The following is a 24,688-nucleotide window of genomic DNA, read 5'->3' on the forward strand; positions in this document are numbered from 1 at the left end:
GTATGTATATCCCTTACCGTAAAGACTACGGATGGCATATTTCAGATGCAGGTACCTTTAAGAGAGGTGAACACACCTGTACATAAATTATGCTAATGCGGACCTCATTTGCATAATGTATGTATATCCCTTACCGTAAAGACTACGGATGGCATATTTCAGATGTAGGTACCTTTAGGAGAGGTGAACACACCTGTACATAAATTATGCTAATGCGGACCTCATTTGCATAATTTATGCATAAACTTGTTTTTCCCTTACTGTAAAGGCTACGGATGAGATACAGGTACCTTTAGGAAAGGTCAGAAAACCTGGCCATAAATTATGCTGATGAGTGCATTATGCATAATTTATGCATATCCCTAACCATAAAAGCTACGGATGTCATATTTGAGATGTAGGTACCTTTAGGGAAGGCCGAACACACCTGGCCATAAATTATGCTAATGCCGACCTCCTTTGCATAATTTATGCAGAAACTTCGTCATATTTGTTTTGCTGTTTTTGCTACATTGTGAATTTTCTAAGCTGAAAAGTTGTTTTTTTTCAATTTTCTTTTTAAAATTTTTATTATTTTTAAACTTGTAATATTCAGAGTTTTTGTGTCAACAACTGACTATATACTAAGTCTATAGTATGTAGAGTAGAGTATGGAGTAGATTTATTCAGCTAGGTAAGAAAGTCTATTAGATTTATCAAATTGCAGGTAGATTTTTCCAACATGCAATTTTGCATGTAACCAAAAGAATGACTTCAGTTACTTTGGAATTAGACAGCCTTCTTGTTTTACGTTTTAACAATGATTATACATGTATTTCCAAACTAAAAGTGTCAAAGGATTTTTTGGCTTTATCTGCTGTCCATTAATATCCCTAATTGCAAATAACAGTGTCAAAGATGCACACATATACCATGAGAACACATATTAGTAACATAGACATAGCTTACATGTCAATTTTGACATTTTCCGGGGGGTACTTTTATTCCAGGGGGTACTTTTATTAGATTTTGAAGATTTTTCCGGGGGGGTACTTATATTCTAGGGGGTACTTCTATTTGAGAGGTTAGAGTAACCGACGTGTGTCGGTTAATTGTCACCGGTCTACTATATGGCCTCTGTCGGTCAGTATTGACCATGGTAAAATCCTAATTCACAACAGCCCTACAGCATTGACTATGACTAGACAGCCCTATACAAGAATGGCAGCCACAAAAATCACATCTGTTAGGCTGACTCAGTTCTGTTATGTTGCAAAGCTCTTTTCTGCAGATCCACTTTTCTTCTGCGCTGTGCATCAGTCTGGCTTCTCCTGATATGAGCTGTCTGGACAGTGTGCATCTCCACCTGGTACGGTCACTTGCAAAGTCAATATCTAGAGCCTTCAAGTCCCTCTTGCAGTAATCTTTGAAACGCAGCTGTGGCCTCCCGGTACGTCTCTTTCCTGAGATCAGTTCTCCGTAGAGAAGGTCTTTGGGGATTCGGCCATCCTCCATGTGATGGACGTGGCCTAGCCAGGGAAGTTTGCGCTGCCTGAGCAGGGTGAACATGGTAGGGAGGCCGGCGCGGGACAGCACTTCGGTGTTGGTCACTTTGTCCTTCCATGATATGCCAAGGATACGGCGCATACCTCATGTGAAAGGCGTTTAGCCTATTCTCCTGCTTGGCATAGGTCGACCACGTTTCACTCCCATAGAGAAGTGTGCTGAGAAGCATGCGTTGTACACTGCCATCTTTGTCTTGACAGAGAGTTTGGGGTTCTCCCACACTCGAGTGGTGAGACGGGCGAGTGTAGTTGCTGACTTTCCAATCCTCTTGTCGATCTCCTTGTCCAAGGAAAGATTGCTGCTCGCCGTGGATCCGAGGTATGTGAAGTGGTTCACAGCCTTCAGTTCATAGTCACCGATGGTGATGGCTGGAGGTGCTTCTACATCCTGGCCCAGCACTTCTGTCTTCTTAAGGCTGATTCAGACCAAAGTCATTGCATGCCCTGGAGAAGCGGTCCATCAAGGATTGAAGTCCCTGCTCTGTGTGAGCTGCAAGTCTGGTGTCACCAGCGAACAGCAGATCTCTGATCAGAGCTTCCCTTACCTTTGTTTTGGTCTTGAGGCAGTTGAGGTTGAAGAGTCTGCCATCGGATCTTGTGCAGAGTAAATTCCTTCTGTTGCTGTTCCAAAGGCTTGCTTCAGGAGCAGGGCGAAGAAGATCCCGAACAGCGTGGGGGCCAGAACGCAGCCTTGTTTTACACCGCTGCGTATGTTAAACGGCTCAGATAGGTTGCCACTGTACGGTACTGTCCCCTTCATGTTGGTGTGGAAGGATTCCATGAGGCTCTGCAGCTTTGGTGGACAGCCTATTTTGGTAGGATCTTGAAGAGGCCGTCTCTGCTGACCATATCGAACGCCTTGGTGAGGTCGATGAATGCTATGTACAGAGGCATGTTCTGTTCTCTGCACTTCTCTTGCAGCTGACGGAGGGAGAAGATCATGTGGATTGTCGATCTGTTGACGCGAAATCCACTCCGCGACTCAGGGTAGACACGTTCAGCAAGTTGTTGTAGACGGGCTAAAGTACAACTTTCGCGTATAACTTGCCGACCACGCTGAGTAGTGAAAGTCCCCTGTATAGTTGTTGCAGTCGCTTCTCTCTCTCTTGTTTTTGTAGAGGGTGACAATCTTGGAACCTCTCATGTCCTGTGGGACGCATACCGGCTTCCTTCCAGCACTGACAGAGAAGTTCGTGTAGCGGGAGCAGTAAGACGGTCTTGCAGTGTTTGAGTAGGTCGTGCGGTTAATCGTCACCGGTCTAAAGAGGAAATTAGGGCCAATTTACACACAGCATTTCTAAATGTCTGGACTGCAGATATCTGCCAGGCGACAGCTTTTTTCTGTGTCTAAACAGGAATTTTATGGTCTTAATGAGGTTTTTTTTAGATGTCGGGAAAATTTCAGCCGACCACTCTGAAGCGTTCGTCCGACAACTCAGCGGGAGTCCCCGACCGCTCCAGCCGAACGTCTAAACAGAATGTGTCGCGTAGTAGACATCTGGAGGACGGGGTTCATGCTAGTTTGCATATTTGGCGGGCGATAAAGCTAATTAGCATACAGCGCGGGAAACCTTCTTGGCATCATGGCGGAGGGAAGTGGACCCGCTCCAGGTCCCGGTCGCGGCAATTAATGGAGCCACGCGGAGGTGCGCTGTCTGATCAGCGTATGGTCGGAGGAGGAGATCCTTCATAGGTTGGGGGCCGCAAGGAACAGAGACACGTACTTTAAAATTCAAGAGAGGCTTCGTGAGGCGGGATAGGTTCGGTGGATCGGCCCTCCCCCCTCCGCCGCCACGACAAGGGCAGCGAGTAGGAACGCAGCGTTGATTCTGACCGGTCGCTGTCGTCTTCCCCGGTATCTCAAACGCCTCCTACGCTCAACCCTTGCTTGCTGCCTCATGTTTAGCCACACGCGAGTCAGATAAAGAAAGAATACCATCTGATTCATCATGACGAAAAACACAGGCGGTTCTCCCGCCATATTGAAACTCGCGCTGTATGTTAAAGGTCACAAAGGGTGAAATAGGGTCACGAGTGCAATCAGCGCGCTGCGTGTGTCCTGCGATACTTCCTGTCGGTGTGTATAAATGCGTCCAGACATCTACGGCTCAGATGTCGGCGGATTTTTAGATGTCGGGAAAAACTCTGTGGGCCTTTGCGTCATGTGACGTTTTTTCCAGGAACCGACGTGTGCTACCTTTCACCCCAGGTGTGCGTCACTTCAGCGGGGGCCGTGACGGTTCCTCTCTGTGTCTAAAGACACGGTGACGGTAAACCAACATGGTGATGGTTATAGGAGGTCATGTTTTCCTCATTCTGAATCGTTTGTGCCATTGTCATTGATAGTCGCAGCTTGAAAGTTCATCTGTGTTGGTAGAAATCATTCTTAAACGAGTTTAAACTGTAATTTCCAACACAAAGAATTGGACTTACCCAAATTTTCGACCGTACGACATCGGTCTTTGTCAAGGAATGATCCTTGACCATCCCTCAACAGAGACGGCGGGCGCTACAGACTTTCCAATATACTTACGATCCACTACTCACGGAGTCACGTGTGCTATCTGCATAACGTGACGTCACCCCAGCGGTGGATGGATCATTCCTTGACAAAGACCGATGTCGTACGGTCGAAAAGAAAAGTCATTGATAGTCGTCGAATGTTGCAAGTGCAATGGCCTGCCACCAGTGGCTGCTTCTTTGGTGTTCTCCTATGACCCGATCAACATGCCCGGCTTGCACTACCGCCAGTGGGGCAAGGACGAACGCCGGGTTCAAGCTGTCTGCCAGTGCACGTAAAGAAGAGAAGTGTCAGAGTGTCAAATTTTATGCGACAGCATACAAGCAAATTTTGAAAGTTGTGTGCTGCCAAAGGCTGCAGTGCATCACAACAGTGGGCTGCAGCAGGAGTCTAGGACACTTCCTGTCAGTGTGTGTGAAAAGGAACTAGTGCATGACTGCTGTCGTATGCCATTGTTTTACAAATTACATCCAGCAATTTTCTTGGAGTAAATTGGGCCGTTCATTTTACAGGCTAAACCCATCATTATAACAACAACAAAACCCCACCTCTCACCAGTGGCTCACAATAGTGCCATGCCTGGGATGTGTATTCTGTTTTAATAATGCAGAAGGCTATGAGTCATCACCCCTTTCCTATTAATAATAGTACATGTATGTAGGCCAAACTAGTGGACCATAAGATAAACCAATTCTGGCCACCACAGTAGCCTCGGTTGCAGGCTTCCCCACGGGTGATTTTTCAACTTATCGGGGCCAGTTTCTCAAGCAGAGCTGTTTTCCAATACTATATACTGTACTAGTGAAGCCCAATCTGCAGCACGGATCAGTCCTTATTGAGCCCTGTTTAGTTCATCATCGGCACCCTGCCCATTCTGACTCCTACTATACAAATGTCATGTAGTAACTAGTATACATGTAATTGTTCTAAAGCTTTGCTTTCTAGATCTGTGTAAGTACAGACACCTCATGTCTGTACCATACTTCGATAGGTCTTAATTATACTAATGTCCAATATTAATAATGACTGGGGGGTTTTTATATCCTAAGAGCCACCAAATCCATTCATTTGATATTTAAGCAGGCTGATGAATTTTTGTCAGCATACTATATCAGGTACTGGTAGGGTTTGTAATCAAAGCCTGGCACAGGCTCAAAGTTCATTTTTGGAAATAGGTGCACTGGCAAGAATTTGGGTGCACCACATAGACTAAAGTTCAATGTCAGCAAAACACAATACAAAGTTTAACACTGCTTCCTCTCTTAAGAACTTCAATCTGTAATTCTATAGCTAACCTCAAAATCTAAAAGAAGTAAAACATCAAACAAAGTACAACAACCGGTTATATTGTTTTTTTCTGATACTTACATTTCAAGAATATTCTGTATATGTACTAGTGTATAATAGTACCTTTACCCTATAGCATACAAAAATATTTCGGTGCACTGGTGCACCCACAGTCAAAAATTAGGTACACAGTTCCAATTTTGCACATGCACCCAGTATTTCGAGCCTTGCTGGCATCATATTGGGAATATCACTACTAATATCAAAGATACCAATTCTGCATAGTGGGAAGAAAAATGCTTCATTACAGATATACCTTTTTAGATTTTCCCTTTCATATTTTGTACTGTTATAGAAATATAACTTTTTAATATGCCAATGTAATCAAACAGATCTTTTTTTTACTGTAATTACAATCATAATGACCCCCTGGCAGACAGTTGTAATGAGTAGACATATGTTTCATTTGAATGGAGCCTAGACAGTATTTCTAGGAATTCTAGGTCAGTGATTATATTAGTTGCTGAATTGTGTAAAACATGGCATTTTTCTACATGGATATACCATTTGGTATGCTGCCTAATGTGTTTTATACTGTCTTGATTAACAGAAAATTCATGCGAACGTACGGAAAAAAACACTTTGGCAGAAAAAAGGGTGCCTTCATTATGAAATCTACGTGGTCAGGGAGGTTGGGCAAATGGGTTGGTGGAATTAGCTGTCCGGTCAGATGGGCGGAAACAGCTGTCCGGTTCGATTTTGGGGGGGAAAAGCAGTCTGACTGTTTCTACGTGTGGTTGCGGCATTGCACCCCTTAGCAGAAATTACTTTAAGTCTGATGTTTTACTGCATGTCATGACGTAAGTGCGCTCTCATTGGATACAAGCATGCAAATGCCAACAATGCGACCAGTGAATGCGAGCGATACTTGACATAAATAATTAGTCAGACAAGGCGGCAGCTATTTGTCTATTGCCTTTTTTTATTGGGGGTTATGCCGCGGGGAGGGGAGAGAAACCCCCGGAGAGCTGGAGTTTGCGTTATACAGACTAGGGCTTTCTAGGTAGTCGATGTGTTCGTTTCATAAAGAATCGAAAACTAAATTAAAACGTTCAATAGTGTTCAAAGACGTCTTCTTTCTTACTAGTACACAAGGTCACAATACATAATAATAGCACCGCTCGCAATATAGTTAACATCAATTCGCGTGCGGAACGCATGATCCATGTGTTAAATGAACGTCTATAAACGATCGTTAGGGTTCTGGTGGATAGGAGTGGCGTTACAGTTTTTACAAAACGTGAACTCACGCGTTCGTGATCACCAGACGCAAAGTTAATGAGATGGTGTCAAATATTTCAAAAGTGTTTGTTTCAGCATTCTTTAGAACAATAGTGACTTGTCACCTTGAAGGTTGTCATGTAGCGACGGCGGCACCTCTCTCGTGCCAGTACAAACCAGAAATACAAACGTGCCTCTATTTCAAAGACCACATTGCGATATGAACAGGGGATGAAAAAAAGCCTTGACTATATTAAACGGAATCTCTGGCCTCCTTCGAAGACATCTTGGAGCGGTGGCATTAGTTCTTTGGGAGCGCTGAAATACAGACAGAGGTGGTTTCGCCACACTGAAAAAATAAATACCGGCGCTCCAAGGAAAGGAGGCTACGGAAACTCCAACTGTTCTGGTGATATATTAAGGAGAAATTCAAACTCTACAACTGGATAAAAATTCGGAGATTTATTTCCGGACGTTTCGAGTGACATCCATCACTCTTCTTCAGCGTCACTAAAGTGAACTAGCAGAACGAACCACCCTCCCCCCACCCAAAGGACAATAACTTTTCCTATGGTGTTGTCTTACCATAGGAACCTTCCTAACTTATTTTACCTTACAATGTGTTGTCTTACCATAGGAATCTTCCTAACTTATTTCACATTACAATGTCGCTTATGCATGACTGTGTGATTTGCCATGTAAAAAAACGTTTTTTCTGGTTATTGTATATAAGTACTGGTTCGTTCTGCTAGTTCACTTTAGTGACGCTGAAGAAGAGTGATGGATGTCACTCGAAACGTCCGGAAATAAATCTCCGAATTTTTATCCAGTTGTAGAGTTTGAATTTCTCCTTATATATTGTTTACCTGGATGTCTAACCTTCACAAACGTGTTCTGGTGATGTTTTTGGACAGCGACCGAAACATTCGATTGACAGCTAAAAACTTTCACTTTTCCATGCTAACCAATTAAGAGTTGTACAGTACTTTATTTGTCTTCGATCTGCACTGACAATTTTTATTTTCTATAATTAAGAAGAAATGAAGGTAAATTATTGCTTTTTTTGCAGGATTCGTTTAGAAAACTGTTCAATTTTCACACTCATGTTCGCACCAATGGGTGATGTGTGCGGTTCGGCAGATACAGAGACTTAATTAAAACCTAATTAAAAATCAATAATTTCGCTATAGCTATAGATTATTACAATATTTTCGTTGGCACCAACGCCAGTTTGTAGCTATTATCATTACCCGTCAAAAAAATGAAGTTTTGTGTTGTAGGGAATTTCCAAAGTTCTGTAGTTTTTCTTCGAAAATATTTATGACATATTTATGACAAGGGTAATAAAACATGATGACGTCATCCATATGGTTCCAAAAACTATTTTTGGAAAGCTTATGTTCTTTGCTACCAATATTCAGTACAAACCAAGTTTTCTCTCACTTCTTTAATGGTAAAATAGTGCAAAGTCAATTTCAGTAGATTAGCCGCCCCACAAACCTTAAGCTGCGGTCCTTCACGGCATAAGGATAAAGAAAGGATGCAGAGACAAGCTAAGAGTAGGACTTCCCCTACCCTGGGCTTGGGAGCCTCCTGAGGCAGACTGACTGTGACTTCATGATGCTGGCTCTAGTCACTTCTTCTCAACTGAAGTTCATTCCTTGATTGCTCTCCTGACCCAAACTGTTGCGCCTCCAAAATCTCCTGTCTTTCTACTCATTTGTATGGATTTATTACCATTCCTACATGAGCAAATGCCTAGTATTTACTGTATCTAGGATGTTTTTGCAACAGAACTGATAGAAGTTTGCAACCTATTTTCCCATTTTTAGTATCATTGCAGAGGGTAAATTTTGTTCCGAAAATAATTTCATCAGGTTGGTAGAACATAGGATATTTGGAGTTTCTTTTAACACAACCAGGTAATCTCACCTGCTGACGTTTCGGTGTCTGTTTTGTTGTTGCAATCAAGCGAAAATGAGAAGGGTCTGTACTAATCGGCTCCATGGAGCCAGCTCCATGGAGCTAGCTCCATGGAGCCGATTAGTACAGCCCTGCGGCAAATTTTTTTCCACCTCCATGGAGCTAGCTCTACGCTATCTGAATGCATTTATATGGTTCACGTCACCTTCAAGAAAAATACATATGCATGGTTCACGTCACCTTGAAAAAAAATCTAACTAAACAAAATCAAGCTTCATAGAGCTGGCTCTAGCACAATGAATGCAGACACATGGTTCACGTCACCCTAAAGAGCTAGCTCCATGGAGCTATTAGTCCAATCCACGGCAGCTTTTTCCAGCTTCGTAGAGCTGGCTCTTTTTCCAGCTTCGTAGAGTTGGCTCTACGCACTTTGAATGCATACTTATGGTTCGCGTCACCACAATTTTTTTTTAATACTCCACCATGGATATACGCTCTGGTTAACGATAAACAAGCTTCATAGAGCTGGCTCCACGTAGTCTACAAGCAGACCTACGGGTTGGCAAAGACCGTATCCAACAGGCAGAAGGAGTTTTCATAGCCAACCCAAAAAAGCTCCTTCTTCCAGTTGGATACGGTCTTTGCAATCTATTGGGTCTGGTTGGAGACTAGGCTCCACGCACAATGAGTGCAGACTCATAGTTCACGTCTCCCTCAAGAAAGTTTGTATCCCTTTTAGCTCTATAGAGCTAGCTCCATGGAGCTATTGATACAAGCCTTCGGGCCTTTCGGCAATTTTTCCAGCTCCGTAGAGCTAGCTCTACGCACAATGAATGCAGACTCATGGTCAACGTCACCCTCAAGAAAAAACAAATACTCCGCATGTACATGTATATACGTTCTGGTTAACAATAACGGGCTTCATCATGCTCGCTCCACGCACAATGAATGCAGACGCATGGTTTGCGTCACCCTCAAGAAAATGTGTATACCTTTTGTTTTACGTCAGCTTGAAAATAATAGAAATTACTCCTCCATGGAGGGGCTTTACAGAACGATAAACAGGACTTGGCGGCTCCACGCACAATGAATGCAATACATGGTTCACGTCACCTTGACAAAAATAGAAATTTACTCCTCCATGGAGGGGCTTTTCAGAACGATAAATATCTTGGCGGCTCCACGCACAATGAATGCAATACATGGTTAATGTCACCTTGAAAAAAAATCAGCCCTCCATGGAGGGCTTTACCGAAAGATAAACACAACTTGGCGGTCCCACACACAATGAATGCAATACATGGTTCACTTCTCCTTAATCCATAATCCATAGCCTATGAAGGAACTCCCTAGAGCTCCTCTACGAACCTTCCATGGAGGTCAGTGCTCGTAGAGTCCTGCTGCAGTCCCGTTAGAGACTACCGAACACTAAGAAGTGGCACCGTGGCTGGTGTCACCATTTTCGTGCGGTGCTCATGGTGTCTGTAAGACCTGGCGACCATAACAAATACATGTAGGAAAATATATTCAGTTGTTTGTACACTAAACATTTATTCATACACTAAACATTTATTTCTTTGGTTGCGCCTTGGTAGAAGCATTCGTGTCACCGCACGTTTGGTCGACGGGAGACTTAAGTTCCTGACATCAAAGGGACAAGAGGATAGACCTCCTGCACGGACATGCTTGTCGTAAACGTGCAAGGGAAATGGTGTGTTGTGTTGCATTGTATTCAGGGCTGTTACTTCCCAGTTTATGGTGTTTGTGAAATATGCCACCCCCCGTGTGACGCTGACTGTGCGACCCGCCGGGCCGGAAATAGACACAGGACACAGGAGACAACGTCTTTGATGCAGCAAAAGCCCGTCTAATTTTCCGTCTTGCATAAATGAAATGTGCTTGGAACACATGTCCGTTGCGCGATCAAGCTCCCATAGAACAAAGTAGATGGAAAGAAAGCACAAACTCGCAGTACAAATCTTGCCGATTACATGTTGATTTAGACGGACAATAACTTTGAACTTTGAACTTTATTGAATCACCACCTTGCAGGCATTTAGCCTGAATTGTGTTGGTGTTTACAAACTTCGTTATCAACAATATTTAAAAATGTTATCCAATTCTGAAAACATACTTAAAATTCATATATAACAATTTTGCTTAAAATTACAAATTACAGACATTAACTATACAATAATTGCACGATGAGTTAGGCAGACGTCATACAAAAGTTGATGCATATGGGATATAGTGCGTTAATTGTGCCCGATCGCGAACCACGCGGGAAAGGCTAAAAACTTTTACTGGGGGGTTAGTCCATTCTATGAAAGGGGAGAGCCCATTGACAAACACGCTTGCACATAAACACAAACATGTTTTCTTCAACTTTTAATTCTACAGATGTTTTTTTAAGAATTTCTGAACATATCTCGTTGATTATTACTACCCCCAGTGGCACAGTCATCACAAAAAGTTCGGTTCTCAGGAAAAGGACATTTATACGTCTACTTGGAGATTTAACAAGGCTACACAGATTTGGGACGTTCGGCACGAGCGGAAAATCTTCCGACCAATGACAATGCCCGGCGCTATCGCTGTGATTGACAGACGTGACGCCACTTTGTCGCGTCGACTATCCGGATAACACAGGCAGATTGATTTCTGGCATGTGACACGGGTCGGACATAGTAGGTCAGACACTGAGTTTCCATTACCGTTTCAGAATAATGCAACTTCTTGGTGCAAGGTCTAGGGACATCATTGCATGAAAGTTTGGTGACAGTGTAACGAAATTAAAATTAGCATTGTTGTCAATGCTGTACGTGTGAGTTGACTAACAAACATTAGGGATATATGTAGTTTGTTATAGTTAATTTTTTAACTGACTGTGAAAGCAACAACTTCAGTGTCTTTTGTAATTGATTAAAATTGAACCCTGTGGTTTACCAAGGATGGGTTTACACATTAGAGCCCGCATTATGGCCCGGGGGCGGAACGCGGCGGACGTCAGAAAGAAACTTTCACACCAGGCAAACTGGTGGTCCGCTGTGAGACACGCCCACGGTACTCTCTGCGAGTGAAAAATGTGTCGCCTGGCTGTTGCTATGGTAATGGCCCCCGAAAGTCTCTACGGGATGTAATAATGTAAACAAAATGCAGCCCGTAGTATGTTGACAATACGGGACCGCCGCGCGAGTTCATTGTTCTTATTTGGAGGCGCGAAAGGCGGTTAGATCAAAGGCACTTGTCGGCTCCTTGAACACACACAAGCACACAACGAGCGAGAGCAAGACGGTTTTATAAATAACGCCTCCTTGACGAAAGTATTATGCGCCTTTATTTTTGAACGATTAAATTGGAGACAAAAATCTTAGATGCTCACATAATTGTTAAAGGCACCCAGAGCATTTTATGCGACTTGAAAACTGGACATATTCTAGTTGCTGTAATCTTTATGAAATAGACGATCAATGCCACTGTTTACTAGTCTCCAAGCAGACCTACGGGTTGGCAAAGACCGTATCCAACAGGCAGAAGGAGTTTCTATAGCCAACCCAAGTCTCATAGCCAAACCCAAGGTCTGCCACAACTCAAACAGGGCGGAGCATTTCTATTCAATAAAGGTGCCGCTGCCCCTCCTCGTTGTAATCCTAACAGCCGCACGAATGTCCGGGGTACTAATCTTTTTATGACCGATTTCTGGGATAGCCAGTCACCTGCGCACGTCCCAGTGGGAGGTTCGCGCCTTGTAAGTTCTCACAATAATACATTGTTTCCTTCACCCATGTCACCCATTGGCATCATCAGAACCATTCTTACAAAAACACAAAAACATTCGTAGGGAATGTTTACTGTTTCAAAACATTCGTAGGGAATGTTTACTGTTTCAGGTTCAAGCCAACACTCGGACCCCCACCCCCTTGCATGTAACGTTAGTTGCAAGCGGCGTGTGCCGTCGGAGGTTAAACCTTATAAGCTAAACCTTTCTTTTGGGAAACAAAACACGCCACGAAGTATATTATACTCTAGCTATTGCTATAAAAACTTCTTCTGCAAGTTGGATAAGGTCTTTGCAGCCGTTTGGTCTCAGTTGGAGACTAGACAGGCCGCCCTGGCGCCGCCCTGCACGCCCGGGCGGGCGGAGAGTAATCAACTCATAAACACAAGCAGTTTGAATAGGTAACAATTAGATGTTAATAGCCTTTGTTCAGTCCGACTTGTGGCAGACCTTGGGTTTGGCTATGAGACTTGGGTTGGCAATAGAAACTCCTTCTGCCTGTTGGATACGGTCTTTGCCAACCCGTAGGTCTGCTTGGAGACTAACTGTTTACCACATTTGCGTTCGGATTTCTAATCAAATTTTTTTCTTATATTATTAGCGGTCACGTTAACCATGATTTTGCCTTGAAAGTGCGTGGAGCCATAGGGAAACACGTTAGAGCAGCTTGCGCGCAGTCTAGCCGTAGAGCGGCATTCCAAATAGAGAATTTTACATTTTTTTTAGCGGTGACGTTAACCATGCTTTTGCCTTGAAAGCGCGTGGAGGCATAGGGAAACACGTTAGAGCAGCTTGCGCGCAGTCTGGCCGTAGAGCGGCATTCCAAATAGAGAATTTTACATTTTTTTAGCGGTGACGTTAACCATGCTTTTGCCTTGAAAGTGCGTGGAGGCATAGGGAAACACGTTAGAGCAGCTTGCGCGCAGTCTGGCCGTAGAGCGGCATTCCAAATAGAGAATTTTACATTTTTTTTAGCGGTGACGTTAACCATGCTTTTGCCTTGAAAGCGCGTGGAGGCATAGGGAAACACGTTAGAGCAGCTTGCGCGCAGTCTGGCCGTAGAGCGGCATTCCAAATAGAGAATTTTACATTTTTTTAGCGGTGACGTTGACCATGCTTTTGCCTTGAAAGTGCGTGGAGGCATAGGGAAACACGTTAGAGCAGCTTGTGCGCAGTCTGGCCGTAGAGCGGCATTCCAAATAGAGATTTTTTAATTTTTCTAAGCGGTGACGTTAACCATGCTTTTGCCTTGAAAGCGCGTGGAGGCATAGGGAAACACGTTAGAGCAGCTTGCGCGCAGTCTGGCCGTAGAGCGGCATTCCAAATAGAGGTTTTTAAATTTTTCTAAGCGGTGACGTTAACCATGCTTTTGCCTTGAAAGTGCGTGGAGGCATAGGGAAACACGTTAGAGCAGCTTGCGCGCAGTCTGGCCGTAGAGCGGCATTCCAAATAGAGATCTTTTAATTTTTCTAAGCGGTGACGTTGACCATGCTTTTGCCTTGAAAGTGCGTGGAGGCATAGGGAAACACGTTAGAGCAGCTTGCGCGCAGTCTGGCCGTAGAGCGGCATTCCAAATAGAGAATTTTACATTTTTTTAGCGGTGACGTTAACCATGCTTTTGCCTTGAAAGTGCGTGGAGGCATAGGGAAACACGTTAGAGCAGCTTGCGCGCAGTCTGGCCGTAGAGCGGCATTCCAAATAGAGATTTTTTAATTTTTCTAAGCGGTGACGTTAACCATGCTTTTGCCTTGAAAGCGCGTGGAGGCATAGGGAAACAAGTTAGAGCAGCTTGCGCGCAGTCTGGCCGTAGAGCGGCATTCCAAATAGAGATTTTTTAATTTTTCTAAGCGGTGACGTTAACCATGCTTTTGCCTTGAAAGTGCGTGGAGGCATAGGGAAACACGTTAGAGCAGCTTGCGCGCAGTCTGGCCGTAGAGCGGCATTCCAAATAGAGATCTTTTAATTTTTCTAAGCGGTGACGTTGACCATGCTTTTGCCTTGAAAGTGCGTGGAGGCATAGGGAAACACGTTAGAGCAGCTTGCGCGCAGTGTGGCCGTAGAGCGGCATTCCAAATAGAGAATTTTACATTTTTTTAGCGGTGACGTTAACCATGCTTTTGCCTTGAAAGTGCGTAGAGCCAGCCAGCTCCATGGAGGTAGAAAAACATCTGCCGCAGGGCTGCACTAATCGGCTCCATGGAGCTGGCTCCATGGAGCCAGCTCCATGGAGCCAGCTCCATGGAGCTATTAGTGCAGGTACTATTGGCGAAAATGAATGTGCGCTGATGTCATCCATAAGATTTACTTGATGTGGCCTAAATTATGTTATGAATAATTTGGATGATAATAGCTACTGCTACATGTAGGTTAGACTTTTACTAAGTTTTAGATGCAGGGAATCTGAGTGTTCCTGTCTGCCCTGCCACTGTTATTGTGTTAATAGTTAGCCTTCTCAACATCAGTCAAAAAGCAAATAAAACACATCTAACCGATGTTCCCTTTGCTTCTGTGTCTGGTAGTTCTCACTGCTGATTATCACACTCATACTCTGTTCCATGGCCGGGGCACTGCAAACATGATTTCACTGTGCTAGTTTGGGCAGATTGCCCGAGAGCTCCTGGCTGATGTAGTTCTATTATAATTGGCAATCACCATCCTGTATAAGGGGTCAAACGTACAGTGAAAGGTCTATTAAACCTACCACCTGGCTATTCCAATCACCAGGGCCCTGAACCCTTACATGAACATGAATAAATATTTATTGCCTTCGGCAGAAGGTTATGTTTGATAATCCTTTCCTTCTGTTGTGGTCTGACTGGGCCAATTGTTTGTGTGCTTATTTTTAAAAAACAAAACCCAATTAGAAGCTGTGAATGGATCATCATGATATTTGGTTGATTGGTCAATCAGGTGAGAGGAAGATCAAGTTGGATAATGAGCCTTCTTCATGTATGGTACTGCAGCATGCTTCATATGGCACTGCAGTGGAACTTCTGGGTTTGAAATCTTTTTCTGTGCTCTGGAAGTGCTATGGTTTTCATTTCTTTTTAGTGGTGGATAGCTCTTTGGGCAGAGAGTAAGTGATATATGTTTGGACCCTTTAGAGGCTTTGTGCCCACAGTGGACCTTTTTGTCAGAAATTTTAAACGAAGATAAGTCAAGCAGAGGGTTCAACTTGATGGATTTTCATTGTTTTGGGAATTTAGTTGCCCTAGGTGATAATTAACATAGAAAGATGCATTTAATGCAAATCAGGGCCTAATTTACATAATAGATAAAACTTGATTCCATTGTAAGGTACTACATATTCAACCTATATTCGTGGACACCAACTGTTTTTCACTGGGACATTAGCTATGTCCATGTGTTCCTATTTACGTGCAGAACACGTTGAGTCGTTCCGTGCCAGGCTGGAGGCCTGCCCGCCTTAGCCCGGGACCTCAACTCCCCCCTACTTTGCCCCTGAAGGGGTTATTTGGGGGCAACCCCTATGTAGATGTAGAACCTATTTGCGTCCGGTTTGGCTCATGTCCACATGTCGCGGTGTATTATGCCAAAGCCTGTTCTCATGAGCAACGAACGTCATAAGTATGATCCTTAGCCATCTCTCTCTATTACACAAAACAATGAAAAAGGTTTACGTCCAGCGACATAACAGAATAAACTCCTGAACCAACAACAGCAAGTTGCACGGAAGCGTCACGCATAACGTATTTCATCTGTAATTCGACACCGCGTACTTCATCATGTTTTTCTAACTTACACGATAACTAGTATCTTTTTAAAGTAGCTGACGTTCCTGTATTGGCCATCGTGACACGGGCGCTAAATCTTACACCCTAAACACCTTCAACAAGTTGTCCCCTGAATGTGTACTCAGCTTCCGTGCTGTACACGCCTGTAAAGTCACTTTATTTTACGAAATACATGACGTGGCCCGGGGTGGAGGCCGCTGGTAACCTATCCCAAATATGCAAATGAGCCGCCATATTGGATTTTTACGTCCGGGGCCGTGGATTCCCACGCCGTGTATTTCGTAAAATAAAGTGACTTTACAGGCGTGTACAGCACGGAAAGTACACATTCAGGGGACAACTTGTTGAAGATGTTTAGGGTGTTAGATTTAGCGCCCGTGTCACGATGGCCGATATTTTGGTTGATATAGTGGGCATTCGCTAAAAAGCCTTTTTTGCTGGGCATTTGCTAAAAAGCCAAGTAAGAATCTTCAAGTTCGCTTTATTTAAGTTCGGATCGATAGATTGACTTGAAACTCAGGATTGATTAATGGGAGCACAACCTGAACATATTCCAAGCAAAAAAAAAAAAGATTCGTGCAGTGCGGACTTCGCCAGAGTGGGCGTTTGTGGGCATTCGCTAAAAAGCTGATGCAGTCAGTGGTCTGTGGGTTCTTGAATCCCAGCGCTGCTATACGTCATTTGTGTAACGCGTGCGAAGACTGAAGACGGCAACAAGCCCGATTGGTGAGCAGACGGGTTTATTAACAACGCTCACGGAGAACTACATTGGTTAACGAAGCCAGGAGGGCAACCTAGTGACGTCACGGGTTATCAGACCATACCAATAATAACATAGGGTAGCGTTCATTTGTTCATTCATGGATCTGTGAAGGACTTTTATTTGCACACCCGGAAATTAATTTGTGCACCTGTGCATTTAAAGGCCCAGTTTACACATACATTTCCAAGCACACTTGGAGCACACTCAGCCCAAGTCCGACTCAAGTGTGGTCTCTTTACACATGGGGTCACGAAGTGACTTGGAATGCCCAGCTGTGCCCGTGGTGTGACGACTGCAGTGTCGTCTCGCTTTAAATCATGACCAACTTGCACCACAGATCTAGTTCAAGTTAAAATCCTCCCACACCATATAATAAGGTGTATAGGGCGGTGCCCATCTCCGTTTCATAGCTCTGGGCCACACTGTGGTGCAATCACTGCAGCAGGGGACTAGTCCACCGGCAGTAGAGCATGTTTAACTTCCATACTGTTTCAGAAGTATGTACCATTTTTATAAAGTCTTTGGTATGACTCAATGCGCCTCTTGTCCAGAGGTGTCCTACCCGGGCACGAACTCGGGCTTTCTGGTCCAAGATATTTGAACCAGATGTGGCAAGTACCAGAAGCGCAGACCACTACACCACAGGGACACCCCACCACAGATCTAGAGTGCACAAAATTATGAAATAGATACAAAAAAATCATGGAATAAAGGGCATTGCCACAGCAAGTAAATTTTATGGATGACATCAGTGTGCGCATTGATTTTTGCCTGATTTTGAAATGAAAAACAAGAATTATTTTACCCGTTGCCGATGGTCAATATACAGAAAATAGGGCAATGTGTTTCAAACATCTGTCAGTTCCATTGCAAAAACATTCTAGATGCGGTAAAAAGGCATGTGTACATGTAGGAATGGGGAAAAATTGGTACAAATGTGTTGCACAATTATTGTGCATGCAAGCTGTAACGTTAATATATAAGATTGCTCCTTTCACTAACTAACATGAGGACACAGTGCAGCCCACATACCGAACTTGTAATTGGAATTAGTCTGTAATTTCTGTGCCATCATTATCAAGAATGTGTAATTTGATGTGTTTTTCTGGAATGAAGTGAAGTACTAACAAATCCGATAACAGGGTCAGATGAAGTAAGTAATGTTACATGGTTTGAGTACTATACCGTTGTCTAGCTGTATGTCTGTTGAAGACAGAATAAAAAGAGGGGGGATTTCTAAGGCACAGAAATTCCTGCAGACACTCAGGCCAGCAATAGCGGAGAGAATTTCAGTTGAGACGAAGTGAGCAGAGCAAGCATTATTTAGTCACAGTCAGTCTGCCCCATGACTCATGAGTGCCCAGTGTATGGAAAACCTTGTCTCTGTGTTATTGATGTGCTGTACAAACCCGGATCTAAATTTAGAATGATGTTAATGTTGACATTGAATACAGGGATAAGAGACTTGCTGGTTGCAATACCATGAATGTTTTAACACTTCAATTCTTTTTACATGTTTTATGGTATTCAAGTTTGAAAATGTGGATATCTCTTTTTTTCCCCCCGCCTGGCGCCATGTTATTTTTCGCCTGCACGAGTCTGCAGAGGATGTCATCCATAGAATTTACTTGCTGTGGCCTAACAAACAAATTTCAAAATTTGTACCACATGCCTTCACTGATTTTCATGTGACTTCTGACCTGTCAGCATTCCATAACTCGCCAGGAGTAGACACAGAGTGGACTGTGCATTTACACACAAGTCAACACGATTTGAGTCTGACTTGCCCTGACTTGGGCTGAGTGTGATGAACTGTGCATGTGTAAACCGGGCCAAAGTTGCACACTTGTGAAACACTTTGAATTACTTTGTATAGCTTTGAGCACTTTTTTTATGTACCTGTGAATTTCTTTCTGCAACAGTTCTGTGAAGTCATTTCATTTGGGCACCTGGGAATTAGAATTAGACACCAAATGACAATTGTGGTTTGTTGTGATATGGGTTAAATTGGTTAAATGTCTGAACCTTGGTCCTTCTCACATCAATGCAGGGTGATGAGTTAGACACATAGAGGTGCACTCATCAATGAAAGTGGCATCTTGACAAACACGTTTTTGAACAGTTAATACATTTCTTCCAGCCCTGTGCCCATGGTGTGACCGTGTGTTGTTAATCTTATTGTTTCCCTGCAGACTTGATGCACTACTGCTGCATCAGATATCTTGTAGAAGGCATGACAAGCACAAACCTGACAGGAAGGACCGGGGACAAGGACAAGAAGTGACGTCATGGCAGATGGCAGGACATTTGTTTGTGGTTTGGTCTTTCGTCTCATCCTTCCCATCTTCCTGTTGGCAGGTAATTATATAAGACCCTACCTGTGTCAGGGCTCGAAATACTGGGTGCATGTGCACCCAAAATTGGAGCTGTGCACCTAATTCTTAACTGTGGGTGCACTGGTGCACCTAGATATTTTGGTAGGCTATAGGGTTAAGGTACTATAATGTTATTGTAACGTTGGTTAACATAAAATCGCCATTTTTCCGATAATGGTTGATTGAAATCAATCTGGCAGAACAATAAACCATCCTTTTTTTTGTTATTCTGTCAGTATCATGTATTACCTTTGCACTAATGCTATATATGTTAGATTTTCTCTCTAGTCGTGCTGACACATAATATTTCAACTTGAAACTACCGTCCGCCGCACGCAGAATGACAGTGCTCTTGGACAGGTGCGAACATTATTCCGGGAGAGAAGATTCGTCATTAATACATGCCGCTAATTAGCTTTTATACAGTAGCTGTTGTGCCCATCTTGACTTGAAGAGAGTGCCAAGGTCATATAAACGTGACCAAAGAAAAATAAATACACGACAAAACGGTCATACCACACACATCAGGCCTTCGGTAACAACCCGTTTGTTGAATCGGTAGAACGTCACTCAAAGTTGACATCCACCGTCATGGCAACGTGTACACTATTCATTTGATTACCCTGCGAATTTATGTTAACCAACGTTACACTATCATACATAATATTCTTGAAATCTAAGTATCAGAAAAAGCATTATGTTGTACTTTATTTGATGTATTGCTTCAAAGTTTTGAGGTTTTAAGAATCATGGTTGCGGAGATATGCATGGGTAGCTGCACATGATAACCAAGTTATGGACTAAACATTCATGTAAATCACCACGAAGTTGGAGTAATACTTGTGTTGAAGTCCCAACCGATAAAGAATTTTAAAATTGCACAAGTTTGACGCCTTCCGTGCAGGATGACGAGGGAACGTATTGAGAACATGCCCTTTGAAACTCTTTAATTGTTCATCGTAGAATACAACATGTAAAAAGATACCACCACATATAGGAAGGATATTCATTAAACTTCCTCTAAAAACAAACCTATGTCCCGTCTTTGCCTTTAAAGTTGGATAATCGGAGTTAAAATGACGCCGCAGTGTTCATTCTGTTGCTCCGCCATCTTTACCAATCACGTATGAAGGCAGCCAAAAGAGGTGCCCAACACGATTGAAATACAGTCAAACCTGCTTAGGCGACCACCTTTTCAAGGCGACCACCTGACCATGGCGACCGCTTTTTCACGGTCCCGAAAATTTTCCCCATTGGCACAAACATTTAGCGGCCTGCCCAAGGTGCCCACCTGTCCAACGCGACCGCGACCGCCACGAATTGGGACCGCACAGAGCCCAATCCCTGCCCATGGTGGCCGCCTCTTTTCAAGCATCTTCTCCTTTCAAGCATGTGGCGACATCGGACTTTGCTGCCCATGACGGAAAAGTTTTTAAGACCTTCATGGACAAAAATCTATGGAATGGCATCGATTAATCCATAAAGTGTTTTGGTAAAATGTTTACAAAGATTTTCTGAATTATTATTCAATTTTTGGTGTTACATGTGTCCACCAGTCACCGCCGAGCTTCCGGTTCGGTTTGAACTTAAAATTGTCAAAACCAATACATGTACGAGGTACATGGCGTAAAAAAGTCTGATTTCACAGAAATCACTTTCCATTTCTTGTATTCCTATCAAAAATTTGCCTGTGCCTCACTAAATACCGCCGAAAATGGTTTCGCTGTGGGCAAAACATAACGTTATCGGCAAGACATGTTGTTGGGGACCGGCGCCATCTTGGTACGGTTACCGCCGGCGTTTCTAAAACACAATATTTTTTTTAATATGCACATTTTGAATACTCCCATTATTGATGAAAAAAATCAAGATTTGTATTTTCTTTTGACGTCCATAAACCTCTCAAACCTTATGAATTATTGGAGCCTACGCTGTACGTTTTGCTGTACTCTTACCTTTCAATGCGGTCGTGGGCTAGGCCAGCGATATCATTAAGTTCAGTTGTCAGACAAAAAACTTTTTGCCCCATTTATCAAGCGGTCGGATCCCAAAAGATGGCTAGGGTCAGCAGGTTTTTGCTAGGGCTTTTCCCTAGGCCTTACTGTTATGCGTGTGTGTGTGCATGTACTGTTTGACGAAATGTGTGAATGCGGCAGGGCGCTACCGGATCGAGAGACATGACAGAGGTGGACATTGTGTTTAGAAGTCAAAAGTATGACAGAAATTTGTACACGACATAACGCCACACCAAAATTAAAACGATAACGAAAAATATAATTTTGTAGAATCTTTTTGTCAATGGGAATTGAACCTGAAGGTAGTTATGTTGTCTAAAATCACATCATGTTCCATCCATCTATGTAATACTGTATTCAACACCCCAACTTGGAAACATGTTGTGAGTTGATCCTCTTCAAGGCGACCACCTGTCCAATGTGACCGTTTTTCCTCGGTCCCCCGGGTGGTCGCCTGGGCAGGTTTGACTGTAAGAAAATTGAACCCTCGTAACCGACTAAAAAAAATCTCATAGATATTGCTTCTGCCAATAACAAGGTTGACAAGACCATCAAGGAAGCCGACAGCGTAAAGGCATACGATCGCAGGCAATGTAAACAATGTCCCGCCATTTTGGTTGTCGACGACAGGTTGATCTCGCCGTGAGAGGGGAAATTTCTATCTCACTGTATTTGAACAAGTACTGTAATACAAAATATGGCACATATTTGCAACAAAAAATTGTATTGCAATGCTTTAGTGTAATTCTGTTAACATGGGATGCTTAAACATGGACGGTAATGACCTGATTGTCACCTTACCCGCGTTTGGACCCGCTTTTTGTGTTGGAATGTTCCACTTGAATGCAAACTCAAAAACTGCTGTGACTTTTGTGTGCAATAAAACCAAAGTGCGGAACACTAACCGCTTTTACCCGACTTTGGGGGCCATTTGGGACACTTGGTGGCGACTTGAAAAGTTGAAAAAAGTGTGTACGCTATAATTGGAAACTTAACAGTAGGCTAATGAAACAGTTTAACAAAAAAAAAGTTTTAATAAAACTATGAATCTATGAATATTCTGTACATGTGAGGTATAAGGATATTTTGTTTCCAGCTTTCCAACTTGTTTGCTAGCTAGTTCATTTTTAGATGGTTTCAACATCATCAACAATTCCATAGCTAGTCAGCTGTAGGGCAGCACAAGATTAAATTGGTTTGCTTTTGGGGAAATGTCCTTTCTAGGATGCCTTTAACAAATTTTGCACATTTGAGATATAATAATATCTAAATATTTCATGAAAGTATGAGGTCTCTAGCTGAACTCTTGTTTTTTTTCTTTTCTTTTATGCCCATATTTTTTTGCGGCATTTCAGGAACCTGCCAAACAGTATATCAATTATTGTGGCTAGTTGACAAGGTCATGGGTCATTAGTGAGTGAGTGAGTGACTTCCAAATTTCTTGTCCTGCTGTTTTGCTGATAAGTCCCCCTGGGTTTTGTGTAGGACATACTAGTCTGACTGTGGTAGTGCAGGTTTTAACAAATGAGGACCTCTTTGGTTTTAGCTGAGCTCCGAGGTTGTAGCTGGTCCTGAGGTTTTAGCAGAACTCTTTGGTTTTAGCGTCCGTTTTTTCACACCACATATGTTATTGGACCTCGCCAACTTGGCGGCCCGTCTCCAGGTCTGTTTCTATCCCCTAGAGTCCAGCTGTGTGCTTCCTCACCACACAGCCAGAAGGAATCTGCTTGCTAGGGATAATCCATTATGAGATTGTTTGGATGGGTATCTGAGACAGCCATCAAGACGAAAACTGGTGCCCTAAAGGAGTCTGTAGAAGAACATACAGCAAGCAATTGAGAGACCCAACTGTTGTATCGTGGCTCTTTGCCCAAAAGGAGATTATCCAACTGGTGAACACCACATTCAATCAGCCACCACGGCGATAGTTTTTGTTGCCTACCTTCATTTTTTGCCTGATTGCATTTATTAAGTTATGTAGTGTCTGGAGGATGTCATTCGTTAGTTATATCAACTAATCAAGTCAGACTGCCACTGGCCGTGAATACAATGTCTATACATAGCCCTGATGTTGCCAAAATTTAGTTTCCTGTGAAAATATTGGTGTACAACAAAACTAATGTATGGTACACAAAATGGGACTTTCGCTCATTAAACAGCCATCTGGTAGTGGGTAGAAAATTATCTTCTCTATATGTGTACTTAGGAGCTTTAATTTTGTTTCTTGCTGACAGTTGGGGCTGATACCTGTATTGACTAATGCATAGCATTGAATAATCTATGAAGCATCCTTTGTTATGCCCTTATTTTACCAGAGGGAAAAATACTGGGCAGGTAGCTGTACAGGCTCATGTAGAATTGATCAGCTCACTGATGCGTGAAATTAACTTGAGCATACATTTGTACATGTATAGGTATGTGTCAGGGCTCGAAATCCCTTTTTCTGCATACATACCTACTCTAATGCACCAGTGCAGGTAATATTTGAAATAATCTACTTGCACCAGGTTAATTATAGCACTACTTAACATTTATTTGTTGCTTTTGAAACTGGGTAATTGAGGACAATGTTAAATACAACAGCGATAATACTGCCAGAATTGCCAGCTTGAGAGACTCAAGTGTTCAGAATCATCCATTAAAAGACAATGAGGTTTAAAAATTTATATCTCTCATTGAAACAAACTTACCTCATCATGGAAGGATTTGAACACAAAAATTTCTTATCCACACAATTGTTGACAAGACAACTTGATAAAGTTTTTCTTTTAAAGAAATTTCTCTTGCGATGTAAAAGAATATAAGAATGATAGATACGGTGATATTAAGAACAGTTCACTACTTCCTATGCTATACATCATCATACGTATGTGCTGATTAAGTGCAGTTAGATATAAAATATCTAGATTCTAAAAGATTTTATGTTGAATTGGTTCCTATTTCCATCTGCAGCATGTGTGTTCCGGTTCAACGGGCTGTCCCTGGTGTACGCATGCTGCCTGCTCCTCCTGCCACACCTGGACACACCCTCTGTCCAGTCCATGAAAGGTAAAACACATGAACAATACTAACACACCTGTCCAGTCCATGAAAGGTAAAACACATGAACAATACTAACACACCTGTCCAGTCCATGAAAGGTAAAACACATGAACAATACTAACACACCTGTCCAGTCCATGAAAGGTAAAACACATGAACAATAATAACACACCTGTCCAGTCAATGAAAGGTAAAATACATAAACAATACTGACACGCCTTCTATCCAGTCTATGGAAGGTATTTCATTTAAGAAAAAAAAACACATCCATGAGGGTATGAATCATCTCCAACTCCTTTGTTGTGGAACTCTAGTTGATTGATGGATTGATTTTATGTAGATTAATCTATATTTCATCATGCCATCACTCACATAGAGTTTTTAAACCAACAAGGTAGGTCTGG

General features: G+C 42.9%; 2 protein-coding genes across 9 annotated transcripts in view; one reads left to right on the forward strand and one right to left on the reverse strand.

Annotated features, from left to right (window-relative positions):
• LOC136438194 (piezo-type mechanosensitive ion channel component 2-like) overlaps positions 1–24,688 on the forward strand; it is a 163,960-nt gene that overhangs the window by 23,596 nt on the left and 115,676 nt on the right. For 7 of the 8 annotated variants that reach the window (XM_066432941.1, XM_066432943.1, XM_066432942.1 and 4 more), the window contains exons 3-4: positions 19,045–19,210; positions 24,195–24,290. In XM_066432941.1, the coding sequence (XP_066289038.1) occupies positions 19,141–19,210; positions 24,195–24,290 (166 nt within the window). In that variant the 5' untranslated portion in view covers positions 19,045–19,140. Of the gene's footprint in view, positions 1–19,044; positions 19,211–24,194; positions 24,291–24,312; positions 24,429–24,688 lie in introns of those variants that run through there. The other variant, XM_066432948.1, reaches the window with a different exon arrangement.
• On the reverse strand, positions 1,645–2,325 carry LOC136438732 (uncharacterized). Its single transcript, XM_066433644.1, has 2 exons — positions 2,090–2,325; positions 1,645–1,960 (listed from the first exon to the last, which is right to left on the reverse strand). Exons 1-2 carry the CDS (start codon positions 2,323–2,325, stop codon positions 1,645–1,647), a joined length of 552 nt encoding a protein of 183 aa, XP_066289741.1.

This window comes from Branchiostoma lanceolatum, chromosome 7, assembly GCF_035083965.1.
Source record: "Branchiostoma lanceolatum isolate klBraLanc5 chromosome 7, klBraLanc5.hap2, whole genome shotgun sequence".
Classification (NCBI taxonomy): domain Eukaryota; kingdom Metazoa; phylum Chordata; class Leptocardii; order Amphioxiformes; family Branchiostomatidae; genus Branchiostoma; species Branchiostoma lanceolatum.

Excerpts from the sequence above, each read along its gene's own strand:
- LOC136438732 (XM_066433644.1), bottom strand. The coding sequence starts at position 2,325 with ATGGAATCCTTCCACACCAACATGAAGGGGACAGTACCGTACAGTGGC. Across the intron at positions 1,961-2,089 it reads GCCTCAAGACCAAAACAAAG|CCTTAAGAAGACAGAAGTGC; the intron begins GTAAGGGAAGCT and ends GGTCTGAATCAG.